Here is a 15866-nt window from a genome sequence, read left to right on the forward strand (position 1 = left end):
TAATAAGAAGACGTAATATATACCGTAAACACTTTATATTTAAGAGGTTTTTTAAAAAATATGTATGGATAAGTTTGTTAACGGCAAACCTTAAGTGTAAGTTCTAGGATAATGTTACCGGTTTAACCTTGTAAGAATATTTATAGCTGAAGATGTTCAAAATATGAACGAAACATGTCCTATGTTTTAAAAATTAAGCAATAAAATAAGGATGAGATCCTAATTTTATAGTTGCTTTTAATGTATTGAATAGGTGGAAATCAAAGTTTTATTGTTCTCCTTTGCAAGTGGAATTGCGGAAGTGTTCAGTGTTGAATGTGAGGAAATGAACGTTAAGGACGACACAAACACCCAGTCCCCAAGCCAGGGATATTAATCATTTACAATTAAAAACCCCTGGCCTGGCTGGGAATCAAACCTGGGGCCGCCATGTGACGGGCGGATGCGTTTCCTCTTACACTGCGGGGCTGGACAAGAGTACTAATTAGTAAAGTTTCAAGTATACTATTTTAAAAAGATGAACCATGTTAGTATTTTTTAAATATTAATATGGTATTGTTGTATGTATGTATGTATGTATGTATGTATGTATGTATGTATGTATGTTCAGTCAGCCCGAAGGCTGGTTGGATCCTCAATAACTCCACCATCAGGTATCATAGAAGGCCCACCGATAGGCATTACTGAAGAGGTATACTAGGGAAATGAGTGAGGTAGTTTCCCGTTGCTTTCTTCACTGAGCAAAGTTGCTATTACATATCAGTCTGCCAAGCCCACTGAGCAGGGGCTGGCTGCATAAGGAATGGCATTACAAGCATCGCTCATACCTCAGTCACTTTCATATTGTCAAGGATAAGACTGAGACAGATCAATGAAAGTAACAAAATTTCTCTAGCCCATACCAAAACACATAGTGCACTGTAAACACTAGGTCTTGTCAGCAAAGACATATGGTATAGTTGAGGAATGTGATTGTATTGGTTGATATTAACAAAAGGAAAAGTATTAGTGGTCGGCCATCACTTGCTTGTATCGAGCTGCCACAAAAGTATAATGGTACAAGGCCAATAAAGTCAGCAAAGCTTAAGAACTTGCTTGATCTACTTGAACATGCCCCTCAAAGATATCACTAGTATTTCAGAGAATTGACAGTTGGCAATGGTCAAGAAGTCGATGAGGACTCGTTCTTCAATGCATTAGAATATGACCCATATGACTAATGATTGTCCCATGAGGGAAAGTGATGTCATATCCCAAAATAAGTTTGCAGCACCTTTATACATAGTCTACTGTATATAAAGTACCTTTTTCTGTATTGTATGATCATCAGATAAAGGTTGTTCACAAATCTAAGGTAAACTATAATCTATAGCTAGGTCAGTGCAAAAGTCATTTCTCTTCACATTTGATAATCCTGTTTTCCCAAGCACGTTCCATTTCTGTTACAGTTCTGTTATATGGTATTGATAATTTAAAGGTACTGCATTGAGATAAAATAATGAAATATATCTTTTGGTATTTTTTCCTTGACATTTGTAAAAGTTGCTTTATCTCCCATCTGACAAAATGATTGTTAGACTGTTTTTGCGAGCACCCATTCATTTGTGCATGCAGGCCTGCATCTGATTCTGCTAGAGGGGCAATCGTCAGTCCATAACATCCGCAATTTAAACGTAAGCATAGCGTATCGAAGAGGAAGTGCGACATCTTCTCCGTTCGCCCGTAAGAGAGCTCAAGAGGTTGGTGGGACACCCGCTTGGTGGCAGCACAGGCGATTGTGATGTCAACAGACCCCCTTGGCCATTAGCCTGCGTTATATTCTCCTTCAGTTGTAGTAATTTTTATTGCTCATTAACGTTGCTGTCGGAGATGTTTCGACAGTTTGCATTATTAGTGTATTCACGATTGAGTGGTGTGAGAAGTGTTATGTCTTAAATACCTCGGTTTTTGTCGCTATTGTGCTATAAGGCAACGTATATCAGTGCGGGAGGAAGCTACCACATCATGCCCTCGTTTGTACCCGGCTGCAGATCTGGATATGACCGATCGTCTTCAGGTAGGCATTACTTCAGGCCCCCTAAAGAGAGTGGTATTTTACTAAAATGGGAGAAGGCTATCCATAGAAAAGATCGAAAATTAACTCATAACTGTTTCGTGTGTGACATTCATTAATTTTTGCGATGGCATTCTCATTCAAGTCATCGTACAATTAAAGCAAGTAGGAGTCCGAATAATTGGTTTCACATCAGATGGTAGATCGAAAATTAACTCATAACTGTTTCGTGTGTGACATTCATTCATTCATTTTTGCGATGGCATTCTCATTCAAGTCATCGTACAATTAGAGCAAGTAGGAGTCCGAATAATTGGTTTCACATCAGATGGTAGCCAATCGAATAAAAAGTTGTGGAAATGCTTAGGAATATCTGGTAACATAAAGAATCTGAGGTGCTATATTTCCAATCCAACTGACTCCAACATAAAATTATGGGCATTTTCGGACATGCTACATATATTTAAATGTATAAGAAATCATTTTCATGACAAAGGACAGGTTAATTATAATGGCAATATTGTTGATTATTCATTGTACAGGAAAGTTTACGAATGTGACTCGTCTCCTGAACTTTCCGGATTGAAAGTTTGCTACTATCTTACCTCTGCCCACTTGGATCCTAACTCGTTTCAGCGAATGAATGTAAGACTGGCATTTCAACTGTTCAGTAGATCAGTCGCTAATGGTATAGCATTCTATCGGGGTATTAAAACACAGGATTTAGAAGACAGTAAACAAACGGAAATTTTCACAAGCGATTTAAACTGTCTGATTGACGCATTAAATTCGGCTATTCCCACTAAAGCATTGTATAAAGGATCACAGGCACATGACACTTTAATTAAATGGCAAAATGTTCTCAGAGATACTCAAAATTCATTCGCTTCACAAAGGACACTGGAGTTTTTAAGAGTTACTGTGGAAAGTACCTTAGAAGTGTCTGAATATTCGTGGGAACACAATTATAGCTACGTTTTGACAGGATAATTTAATCAATATCCCCTAGAACATCATTTCGGTATCCTGCGATCACTAAATTGTGATGATAATCCGTCCACTATTGACTTTCTACATCATTACACACGTTGCAGCCTATTTACGTACCGACTAAACTTGCCTTATCGTCTGGCGGAAACTGTGAGTACAGAGCTGAATCCCCATTGACGTCTCTTGTTAATCAAATGCGTATTCTTGCGAGAGAAATTGAAAGTAAAATTTGTGCAGTGAAGACACAAGCTGTAGATGAAATCATGGAAATAATTGTGAACATCGAAAATGACATTCAAATACCAGACTGGGAAAACTGTTTACCTGAGTTAAGTGGGCGGAATTGTAGCAAAGAGTACTTGGTGTATCATTTAGCCGGATACTTAGTGGAGAATATTTCAAAAGTGATTCAGTGTGATTTATGTCGTCCTTTCCTTTTCGGCAAACCGACTGATAATATGCCTGCTTCCCTTTAATTAAAGATTCCGGCTCAATGCAGAGCACCACATATCTCACGTATGCGTCGGAAAGTGTTTATAATGTGTTGTTGCGGAAAAGCTATCGTGTATGGATTTTTATGGGGTGATACTTTCTTCGAGTACTTGGATAAATTAGATGTTATTAAAGTGAAGTCTTTGCAGTTGGGGTGCTGTCAAAATCATGTGCTGTGTTTGTTACCAAAACTCGTATTTCACTACTTGAAATATCGATTCCTCTTCCGTACGAAGGAGATAAGAAGGGAGCTGGTTACTTCGAAGACAGCGAAATCATCCAGGAAATATTCCAAAGTGTCCAGCAGATGAAATCATTTTCAAACGTCAGTTGCATGCTTGAGTTTCTTAGTAGATTTTGAAGTAGTAGTCCTGATAATGCCTCTGTTATCCTCGCGCTCTGTCATCACTGTGGATGGCAGTGCCATCTGTGCGGCGGTCCACGGTAACTCTTGAAGATGTCACACTTCCTCTTCGATACGCTATGACGTAAGTATGAAGGGAGGATATATAAGATCTTTCATACTGCAATCTGTGGACAGACTGTAGATGAGCTTGCCTTGTGTAGCAGGGTCTGTGCTGGGCTAGGCAAGTAACAGTGTCACAGCAGTTGCATGAAATGATTTCCATCGGCACACTACAGGCAATGCAACATGATGCACATTCTTCTCCAACTTTAATAAATTACAATTAAAAAACAGCAACAGTGTATTGATTTATTATCCTCCTTATCATCACCCCACTCACCTCCCTGCATTTCGCTATAGAGGAGAGACTCACGCTATAAATAATGTTATTGGATTTACGTCCCACTAACTACTTTTATAGTTTTCGGAGACTCCAAGGTGCTGGAATTTAGTCCTGCAGGAGTTCTTTTACGTGCCAGTAAATTACTGACACGAGGCTGATGTATTTGAGCACCTTCAAATACCACCGGACTGAGCCAGGATCGAACGTGCCAAGTTGGGGTCATAAGGCCAGTGCCTCAACCGTCTGAGCCACTCAGCCTGGCACACTATATACTACTAATAAATTACAATTAAAATATTAATCATAGTACTTTGTTTAACCCCCAATATTTTCATTTCTATCAGATATCAGCATACAGGATGCACATACAGTACATGGTGTAAGCTACTGTGAACCATTCAGTAAATCAAATACAGTATTATAAAATGTAGATATAACTTTTTCGGAAATACATCATTAATATCCATTAATATTTGAGGGAAAACACAATGCACCATCTCACTGTCATGTTAACTCTATAGTTTTATATATTAAAAAAATGTCCAATCCTATGACTCCAAGTTCAAGAAAATTGAACAGTTGACTAAGTCTCTATGTGAATTCAGATATTCTGTGTATGTCTGAAATCCTCTTCTCTTTCTTTACAGGGTCCAATCTATGCTCTGGCTTTCTCTGTGGAAGGTCGTTTTCTTGCTTCTGCTGGTGCAGAATGCCGCATCTTGCTGTGGGACTTGGCCCATGGCCATCTGTTAGCTGAACTCACTGGTCATACAGGGGCCATTCACTCACTTGCCTTTAGTCGGGATGGCCATGTTCTCACATCTGGTGAGTATTATCTGTAGTAATATAACAAGAACTTCAGAATTTATCTAGAAAGAATCTGGAGTTAGAGTTGTATTAATTTTGACTATTTAGTGAATATCTACAAACTTTCTTTCTTAATCTGTTTACCCTCAGGGGTTGGTTTTTTTAGTTTGTTTTTTTCATAATTATATCAGCAACACAGAAGAGGAGAAAAACTCCCTTATTGATGTGATGAATATTTTAGATTCCTTCCATGTTGTTCTTCAAAGAAGAAAATATGATCATTTTATGTCTGCGAGGGTGAAAGAAAGGTCGGTTCAGATGAAAAATTATTTTTATGCATCTAAAGGCCGGTTCCACTGATTAACATTTAAGAACGTGTTAAATGTTAAAAGTGTTAAATGTTAACTGGTGACACCATCAACATGTTAAATACTGTTCCATTTAACATTGTGTCCGCACTTAATGGACATGCTAAACTTGACTTCTTTAGTTTATATATAGGTAGTTCATAATATCAATTTGTGGTAATACGTTTAGGTGGTGTCTAGTATCTTCAAACAAGGACAATGGACTCAGATGAAGAGGATTTGGCTTTTGTTATTGCCACCGTTGCTTCTTGTTATGATTTAGAAATGCAGTTTTATTAGGCACATTTCCTCCCCTCATCCTGCTCATTGTTTCAAAAGCAAACTACTTTGAAGTATAAACTTTGTCCGCTTCCGCCCATGACTTTTCTGAACTTTTTGCAATTCTCGACTGTACTGGGAGCAGAAGGACGCTAGTTTTTTTGATGCACTCGGGGGAAAAACTATAGATAATTTAGAGTTCCTGGAAACTGTCGGCTTTCTTCGCTTTATCTCTGTATTCCTTCGATGAGACATCCCACAAACAAGGCCACTTGGAGCGGAAAATACGCCAACATGTTAAAAGATTTAATCTCAACATTCTGAGGCATTGACAGGCAAAGTCAAGTGGAAGACACAATCACAATATACATGTCAATTGTAACATGTTAAATTTAACATGTTGGTGTTAAACGTTAATCAGTGGAGATCGGCCTTAAAGTGAAAGATTGTAAGTGCAATGTTGGAACCCTCTGTGATGGATGTTTAGAGTATCTGAACATGTGGATGCAGCCGTTTAGCAAATTTTCTTGTTTTAATTGGTTTGATTTTGCAGTTGTATCATGCAATTATGTGGAAAAATCTATCAAATTTTTGTTGTATAAAAATATTGAAATTGATGATGAAAAGCGTTTTGATCAGTTTTCAAATTTAACCCCTTCAGTCCCGAATTATCTTCTGGCGTCGAAAAAAATTATTTTTGCTGCCTAGCAGACCCCTTGGGATTCTTTTAAGCCATATTAGAACAAAAATCGTTTTTGTTGCCATTGCTTCAAAAAATATTTTCTTGTCCAATATATTGGACACTGGGTCTGGGAGGTTGTAAAATCATGAAATCTTAACTGACTAAAACGCAGGTTTAAAAACACTTTTTTATTGCAGAATATGACTACACATCATTAATATCTATCCTATGATATGTACAAATAAATCGCAAAATAATTAAGACTGGCTTTCTTCTTCAAAGGAAATACTCCCGAGAAACAAAATAATTTGGATTTACTTCACATTTTTACATTTCTTCTTAGAAATTAAACCTGTTTGCTGTCTGTATACCTGTAAAAAGGAGGTACTGGTATTTCTCTTTGGGAAAATCGAATGATCATAAATATGTCTTTCAATAAAATGTGTATTGCGATGTAACCTAGCAACCGTGCAGGCTGTGATGTGACGTATTGATGGATGGCCATGACATAGAAATCTACGGACTGTGCAGCTTCCTTTATACAGGTCCATGACTTATTTCCTACAGCTTAGTGTAGGCAAATCAGTGCTTTAATTTTACTGTCATTGGTACTTTTGAAATTTGTTTTACCAGGCTACAGGACATAAATATTTGTATATTTTGCAAAATTTTCAAAATCAATGTTTGCGATATACTTGATGAAATCAATAGGATAATCTTGAAAACCTTGAACGTCACTGAAATCATGTTGGAAACGAATAAAAGAGAGAAAGAACGACGCCTGTATTGATTTTCAGTATTTTTTTTTAGTTTTTCAGCGAGATAATCCTACAGGTGGCCATTGTTTGTTATAGTTGTCTCAGCAGTCCCTAACTGTGTAAGTAAACCTATAGCTTCTTCCCCACCTTCTGCCATTAGTTGATCTGTCACAACACGTTCACATCCAATATCATCTGCCAGTCCTGTGAATCCCATTTATGTTTCATGTCTTCCTTGATTGAAAGATTAGTACATCCTATCCTGACGCCATGGCCAACAGCATCTGGAATATCTTCAAAATTATCCCTTTCATCTGACATATCAGTATCAAACAGATCTCCGTCTTCAAGCATGTCTAGTATTCCCTTGGCATGCGTTTCATTCAGAACACTGATATTTCCTGCATCCTAGAAGTAAAACAAAATATTACATAATTTCTAAAAATAACCTTACATTTTTATTGTTGAAGGGCAAAACCTAATTATTATACATTTTGGAAGAATTATTGTATAATTTAAGCCTGTAATACTTTGTAAAAGATTCACAAGTTTTGAACTCTCATCAGCATCCAGGTCATCAACTTCAGAAGAAGTACTACCATTGTTACCTGATGTCCAAAATTTTGGACATTGAATTCCATCGCTTAGGAATCTCAAGTAAACTTGTTTTTTCAGTTATCATATTATAAAGCTGAAGCTTATGTTACTCTCTTCCACACACATAATTTTCTGAAGTCATATGAAGCAAATTGCTCAAGTAATTAATACAGAAATGTGACTTACCTGATGATTCTGGCAATGAGTCTGCCATCTTGCATGTTTTGATGTTTTCTTCATAACTCTATCAACAGAAGGCAGAGATATTCGATGCCTTGCAGTAGCCAAACGTCCAAAATAATGATCATGAGGTTTGAATGGTAATTGAGATCGTTTACTGTGTTTAAAATAGGATAAAAGTTAGTGTCCAATATATTGGACACCAGGTCTCAAAGGGTTAAAAAAATCAGAACATCATATGATGAAAAATATGAACCAGGCCAGAAGAAATGGTGCAAGTACATTGAATCGTGTAATAGTGAAGAACTATTTAGTGAATTACTTTTTTTTTCTATTGGCTTTACGTTGCACCGACACAAATATGTGTTATGGCGACGATGGGACAGGAAAGGTCTAGGACTGGGAAGGAAGCGGCCGTGGCCTTAATTAAGGTACAGCCCCAGCATTTGCCTGGTGTGAAAATGGGAAACCACGGAAAAGAATTACTTAAAATTGTGCATTTCTTCTTTGCAGTGCCAGCCCATAATGCTTGTGTTGAGAGGTTCTCCTCCTTAATACACGCACAGTGGACAAAGGACAGAAACAGACTGACAGTTGATTCTGTAAAAGGGATTGCAGTGATTAAATTTAATTTTAGACATGTGAATTGGAAATACTATCTTTGCATTGTGGGCATTTTAGTTCGTAGACTCCCAAGTTCAAGAATTTATTAACGCCACCAACCGAACTTGTGTTGTAGAAGATTACAGAATTAGTGTTATTGGTCTTAAAGTCAATTGTGAAATTTCTTCTCTTGAACAAATTGGAGACTTGATCAGTTTTATCATTATTATGTGTAAAAGTGATTTCTTATTCTTTTCATTCCTTGAAGTACTGGTGAGCATACTGGAAATCTTGCTTTTCATTTTTTTTCACTATTTTGTCCACCATGTTCCTTTTAAACCCATTTTAAAGAGCAGTTGCATAAATGGTATTGATCTTCTTCTTAAAATAAATTTGGGAAACAGGAATTTTAAAGGCTCTATGTACCATACTGAAAAAAAAAAAAAAAAAAAAACTGCTTTTTTCTGTGCTTTTTGATGAGGAGAATCTTTTCTTTTAAAGTTGGAATTCTACATGGGTTTCCTGTAAATGTTAAAAGAGAGGTGTGTAGTGTCCTTTGTGGTAGTTAAGAAATTTATTTACTTCAGTTTCAATGGTGAATTGAATATGAGGTCTATAGAGTTCAATTGTTCCAATATTATTGAACCGTTTGCTATTTGTTGGTCGATTATAACAAAGACGTCATCCACGTGTTTCATTCAAACAGGGATACTTTTTATATTATTAGTGATTTTTGTATTTTCGAGGTTGTCAGTGTAGATATCCACCAAAATTCCAGAGGCAGGAGAGGCCATTGGAAGGCCTTTCTGCTGATAAATTGTATTGTTGAGTGTGAAATAGTTGTTTTTTTAAAAACAAAATCTAAAGTAGAAATAAACTCATCTATTTCTTGTTTACTGATTGAATTATGACTATTTAGATTATTTTTTAAATTATTGCGACCGTCTTGTCTATTGAAATGCTGGAGTATGTGTTAGAAATGTCAAAGGAATGTGTAATGAGGTTTAATTTCTCAATACGTTGCTATTTTACAAAACTCAATAGATTTACGAACTCTGGTTCTGTTTGTAAAGATAAAATGCTTTTTAAGAAAAGATGAGAGGATTCGCGCTGCTCTGCAGCTTTCGTTGTATATAGATCAGATAACTCGTCTCGATATGACTCTCGTCACATTGTTTTGCCTACCGTTTTCAGTGGTTTTATGAACATCTAATAAGAAGCGCCTTATGGTATGCTGCAGTTCGTCCATCATGCCGTCTGTTTGGAAAAAATATCTGTCCATATATTCACTTTTTAATCCTGCAGTTCTTGATGTAAAACTTGGTATTGTGACGTAGAAGGCAGTGGTATTTTCAGTCGCATGTAGAAGGGTTGTCTATTATTATTTATTACAAGTTACAAGTTACTTTACGTCGCACCAACACAGATAGGTCTTATGCCGACAGTGGGGTTCGAACCCACTATCTCCTGAATTCCGGATACTGGCTGCACTTAAGCGACTGCAGCTATCGAGCTCGGTAGAAGGGTTGTCTTGTGAGCTCATAGATTAGTCTTGAAGAAGCGTTTTTTGCCAGGCAGAGAACTTTTTTAAGATACATGGCGTTCACTCTTTCTAGTGTAGCTAGGTTATCCTTCGATAGGTGTTCCCAGATAATGCCTAAGGCATATGTCATGATAGGGTCTGTTTGTACGTAGACATTTTTCTCGCTGCCATCTTTTGAATATATTTGGAAGCTGGGAAAGGTTACAGAATCAGAGAATCTACCAGGGAAATAGCATTCTTCTGTGATCAGTGGAAGTGTACATTCTCTGACTTGACAGGTAGTAATCAAACATTGGCTGCGTGCAATGACATTACTAAGGATTAAAATCACATATATCAGAATATTAATGAAAGTGTTATTCGCTTAGCGACCTGTTAAGTACAGAATATATTGTGGGTTGGGTAAGCCTTCACCTGCAATTATTGGAGTGATCATTTAATGATTTGATTACTCAAAGTTGGCTGAACTTAGAGACCTATCAATGTCTCATGATTCACCGACAGGTAATTCCGGAGAGAATAAATCAGTAACAAAACAATAAAACAAAAATGAAGCAAATTGATCCAGTAGAAGGAATGGACGGATTTGCCAAATCTGTTATTAGTAAACTCTTTTAATAAGTTCATATAGATTGCACAAACCGGACTACTTTATATGTAGGGCTGTGGCTGTTAAAGTTAATGATGGGTCTAATAGGGACGTTTTCTTTATGGATTTCAGGCATTGCTCTGGCAGTTGGGAGTTTAGGATTAATAATAGTCAATTTACTGATTTCACATTCATCTAAAAGAACGATTATATTCTTCAAAACCATTTTTGGATTTTGAAGAATTTTACCTGAGGGAACTTTTTTGATCTTAGTGAAGCTACTATCGGCAAAGAAAAGTTTTGTTTTTGACACATAATCCTCATTAGACATCAACATGGTTGAATTACTCTTATCTGCTTGTGTGATAATTGTATTATTTTCTTTAATTTTACGTTTAAGATTGGAAATTTGTTTTTTTTAGAGTCCTGTGACCCTTGAGTATCTGATTGAATGACACGTGGGTGTTTGTAGTTTTTTCCATATTTAGAAATGGCGTGTTCAGCTTCGGCTATAGTTGTGAGCAGGTTATCCGTATTTGAAACTGTAGGCCAATTATACTTAGGGCCTTTATTTAAAATGGAAAGATAATTTTTGCTCAGAACATCTGTGAGGTTTTTAACTGACAGATGGAATACATGATCAGTTTTAACACCATGTGGAAATTTTTCATTGTCGGATATCTTAGATCTATTATCATATTTAGACTGTCTAATGCTCACTGGTTTCTTATCTAAAGTAACTTGCTTAGAAAAAGAACTGTTTCTAACTTCTGAAGGATGTCTTTCTGAAAGGAACTCCATTCCAACCGTGTCAGCGAGAGAGCTGCATCCAAATGTGCGGCATATAACTGTACATATAGAAATTGTTTTTTTTTTACTATACAAAAACTTGATTTCATTTTTAATCCAGACTGAGTTTGTTAATTTCTGAATTTTCCTTTCTTGAAATGATCTTTAAACATTTTTCTGGGTTGACCTAAGAAATTTAGGGTTAAGACCTTCTGAAAGGCATTGCTTTAAAAAGGTGGTTTCCTTACTGGTCTTTGAGATTTTGATTCTAAGGTTTAAGTATTTATTGGATTTTTTATTATTACTTGCCTGATCGGCTGACAAGTTACATGTTAAAAGTTTCATATTGGCTCTGTATTGACGTCACCAAAAGATCCACCAATTCAATACACTATTTATTCATATAAAAGTTATTACCTGACAGCAACTACTAGTACACGTTTTGTCCATTTAGTGGACATCGTCAGCTAAATATCATCAGCACTAAATCATTTACATTGAATTACTCAAAGAGAACAATGGAATTAAAATCCATGGAGAAACTAGTACATAATTCATTAAAATCTATATTGAAAAACCAAATTTAAATATGAATAGAAAGTGCATCTATCAAGTCATAAAACATCACACATATTACTGGCAAACTAATCACTGAAGTCTTAATATTGTTCTTTGATGTGTTGATACACAAAGTCTTGATGTAGTCAGAACTAAATTGTGTCACATATAACAAAGTGCATAAAAAACTTTTAAATTAGAACAAACATTCTCCTGTTGCGTGGATCAGTCCTAATTTATGTTGTGCTGAACTTCCACCTTTGAAATATTGAGATCTTGCTAATGACAGCCATATGTAACACATAGAATGTGTGGGGTGTAAAAGCAAAGAAAAAATCCAAATCAGATTAAAGACTAAAGAGAAAGAACCTAAACCGGAATGTGGAAGTTAGGTGACAACATACTCTCCGCTGGTCTCTTAGGAAATTCTCAGGCTGGTCTGCAGCCTTGTTAGAATACAACTGGTTCTCTGTGTATTGAGCGCTCCAACTGGAGGTGACCTTGTCAGCCACTGGTAGCAGGGGTAGAGAGGGAGGGACTAAAGTGGGCGGTACTAATGTGAGACAAGACAAGTTGGGGAACGATTTATTTCTTGTTTTCCATTTTTGATGACTTTGAATAACTCTTCTGTTTTTCGGAAATCCCGTTAAGATTCCCCGTAGGGTTGAATCTTTGGTCTGTATCAATAAAAATGTTCTCGAAAATATTGAGTAGTATGCCTTTAATTCTGATACATAGAATGTTAAGGTCCTGTTCTAAAGATGAAAAGGAAAGATTGAAATCCGTCATATGGAAACTCATGGCCAAAAATATTTTTTTTTTTTTTAGCATTAAAATGTTCCTGATATCTGATGCTAAAGCTTCTTCTGGTCTGTCCCACATAGCTCGTTTTGCATTTTGCAGATTTTAGTTCGTAGACTCCTGAGTTTAAGAATTTACTAACACCGTGAACTGAACTTGTGTTGTAGTACAGAATTAGTATTATTGGTCTTATAGGTAATTATGAAATTTCTTCTTTTGAACAAATTTGAGACCTTATAAATTTTATTATTAATGTTATATGTAAAAGTGATGACTTTTTCCTTATTCTTTACGTTCCTTGAAGTACTGGTGAGCGTACTGGGAATCTTGTTTTTCACTATTTTGTCTACCATGTTCCTTTTAAATCCGTTTCAAAGAGCAGTTGCATAAATGACATTGCTCTCCTTCTTAAAATTAATTTGGGAAAGAGGAATTTTAAAAGGTCTATGTACCATGCTGAAAAAGACTCTTTTTATGTGCTTCTGGGTAAAGGAGTTGGAGGTGTGCGTGGGTTTTTATAAATGTTAAAAGAGAGATGTGCAGAGGTGCCAACTATTACGGATTTCACTTCGCAATTACGGCATTACGGTCAAACGGGAAATTATTACGGAAAAGCAACATTATCACGATAAAAATTAATTTCTACGAAGAAAAGGAAAGAAGTCAAAAAATATTCAATCCCATAGAGCATTACTGGTCAACCCTCCTCATTTCAATGTTTGTAAGTTGGCAAGTAAACATATTTGGAGGTTATTTGGTTGTCACTTCCTTTTGTTTCCCGTGAGCATTGTGAAATCACGGCCAGCTACATAGATATACCCTGCTCTCTTAGTCAAGTTGGCCGTGAAGTAGGCTCAACTCCTTGCTCTGCTGTTCTCCAATGCATGTTCGGCTCTCTCTTTGTTGTATGCGTAGACGTGAGTGGTATATTTAGCGTATTTCAATTCTAATTATCCTAGTCGTTGATTTGAAAAGAAGTAATTGGTTTTGTAAAATGAGGCGGAGCCAATTGTCAGATTGTATCTTCTTCTAAGAAAACAGCAGTGTTACAGAAATATCGAGACGGTTACACAAATGAATGGCCAAGCCTATTTGCTTCACGTGTTAATGAAAGCCATATGTTCTGCAGTGTGTGTTCATGTGATTTCTCTTTGGCTCACGGTGGATGAGATGATTGCAGAAGACACATAGAATCCAAAAACATCATATATACGGTGATTCAAAATTACAAAACCAGTCTGTTTCATCCATACTTCGTAAAAAGTAATGAAACTGTGGTGACATATGCCGAATTGCACATAATTTCTCTTGGAGCATAATATTCCGTTATCAGTTTCAGACCATGCTGGAAATTTATTTAGATCAATGTTCTCCAACTCTAAAATATCTCAGAAATATGGTTGTGCGAGAACTAAAACCTCCGCTTTAGTTCAGTACACAGCATCTGAGGCAAAAAAAGGAAATAATTGAACTTTTTCAAATAATACCTTTTTCTTTGGCTGCTGATGGTAGTACGGATTCAAATGCAGTTAAACTTTATCCTCTAGTTGTCTCTTTCGTAATGCTCAGAGAGGCCAAATGTCAGCTCTTCTGTTGTCATTGTTAGAGAGTACTGATGACACCGGCGAAAGAATTTTCTGTTATTAATAGTGAATTATCTTCTTTAGCCATTCCATGGGAAAATTGCATTTCTTTTTCATCTGACAATGCATACACAATGATAGGGGCAAATAAAGGTGTTGCCAAATTTGTGAAGGACAGGCATTCTTTTGTTTGTGTCCTGGGTTGTTCATGTCATCTCATACACATCTGTGCACAAAAAAGCAGCAGCCCAATTACCGGTCGATGTAGAGAACTTTTTGGTTCAGTTATATTACTATCTTGACAAGAGTTCTAAAAGACAAAACACGTTGAAAGTATATCAGGCTGTTTGTGGTACAGAGGGTCACAATATTTTGAAATATGTCAGAACCCATTGGCTCTCGCTTTTTCAGTCTATTAATTGAGTTCTTGAGCAGTGGGAAGCTTTGACACCATAAAAATGAGAGCACCAAGCAGTCTGAAACTGTCAAATCTGTTTTGCTACTTTCTTCAGAGTACACTTCCTGTCTTTAACTCAGTGAATTTATTTCTGCAACAAGATGCTCCAGCCATACATCTTTTTAGTAGGAAATTTACTGGTCGTTTAACTGACCTATTTGTCAGATTTGTTCAGCCATATGCTTTTCAGTCAGAATCTACCTCCTTTGTGAGTGTTGAATTCAAGAGGAGGAAATACCAGAAAGCCAATGAGGACTTAGTAACTGGAGCAAAAGCCAGGACATACTTGAAAGATGACTGTGATGAAGAGATGTTTTATAATTCTGTAAGAGAGTTTTATATGGCAGCTTGCAATTACATTATAAGGAAATTTCCCCTTGATGATGAATTTCATCATGCCGAAGGTGTAAACATCTCTCTCAGAATGAAGGTTTCCTATTCATCTCTTGAATATTTTGTTTGAAGATTCCCAAGTTTAGTCAAGGAAAGTGAACATGACAAACTTGAAGAGGAATTTGCAATTTACTAGTGCGATACTTTCCCTGAATATATTGTACATGGACTTAACATTGATGTGAACTGGGGCAACATTGCAGAGCTTAAAAATGAAAGTGTACAAATTAAGTGTAAAACCTTAAGTAATGTTGTATTTGCAGTATTAAGTGTACCTCGCAGTAACTCCCCCACAGAAAGAGTTTTCAGTGTTGTTAGGAAAAATCAGACAGAATTCAGGCCTGCATTGAGTACATATACACTGGAATCGCTTATGGTTCTGAAGACAAAAATGCCATCTCAGGGGGGAAGTATGTTTCAAGAAAACCTACACTGAAAAGCAGCTGCTGGGTGCAAAACAAGGTACAGAGAATTTTTTATCACAGAACTAACAGGTAATGAGCAAATTTTATTGTGTAATGTGATATGGATTGCTGTTGGAAAGGGCAAACGGGGTGCTTTGGATTTGACTCTTAAACGTTTTGAGCGGGGTGGTGCGCGAGTTAAAAATGGGATT

The 15866-nt window shown here is 36.5% G+C and overlaps 1 protein-coding gene across 1 annotated transcript in view; it reads left to right on the forward strand.

Annotated features, from left to right (window-relative positions):
• Window positions 1-15866, forward strand: part of LOC136876281 (transcription initiation factor TFIID subunit 5) — a 151999-nt gene that overhangs the window by 114031 nt on the left and 22102 nt on the right. Inside the window, exon 11 of the mRNA XM_067150097.2 lies at window positions 4932-5109. Coding sequence (XP_067006198.2) covers window positions 4932-5109 — 178 coding nt within the window. The remainder of the gene's footprint in view (window positions 1-4931; window positions 5110-15866) is intronic.

The sequence above is a fragment of the Anabrus simplex genome, chromosome 6 (genome assembly GCF_040414725.1).
Source record: "Anabrus simplex isolate iqAnaSimp1 chromosome 6, ASM4041472v1, whole genome shotgun sequence".
NCBI lineage: Eukaryota > Metazoa > Arthropoda > Insecta > Orthoptera > Tettigoniidae > Anabrus > Anabrus simplex.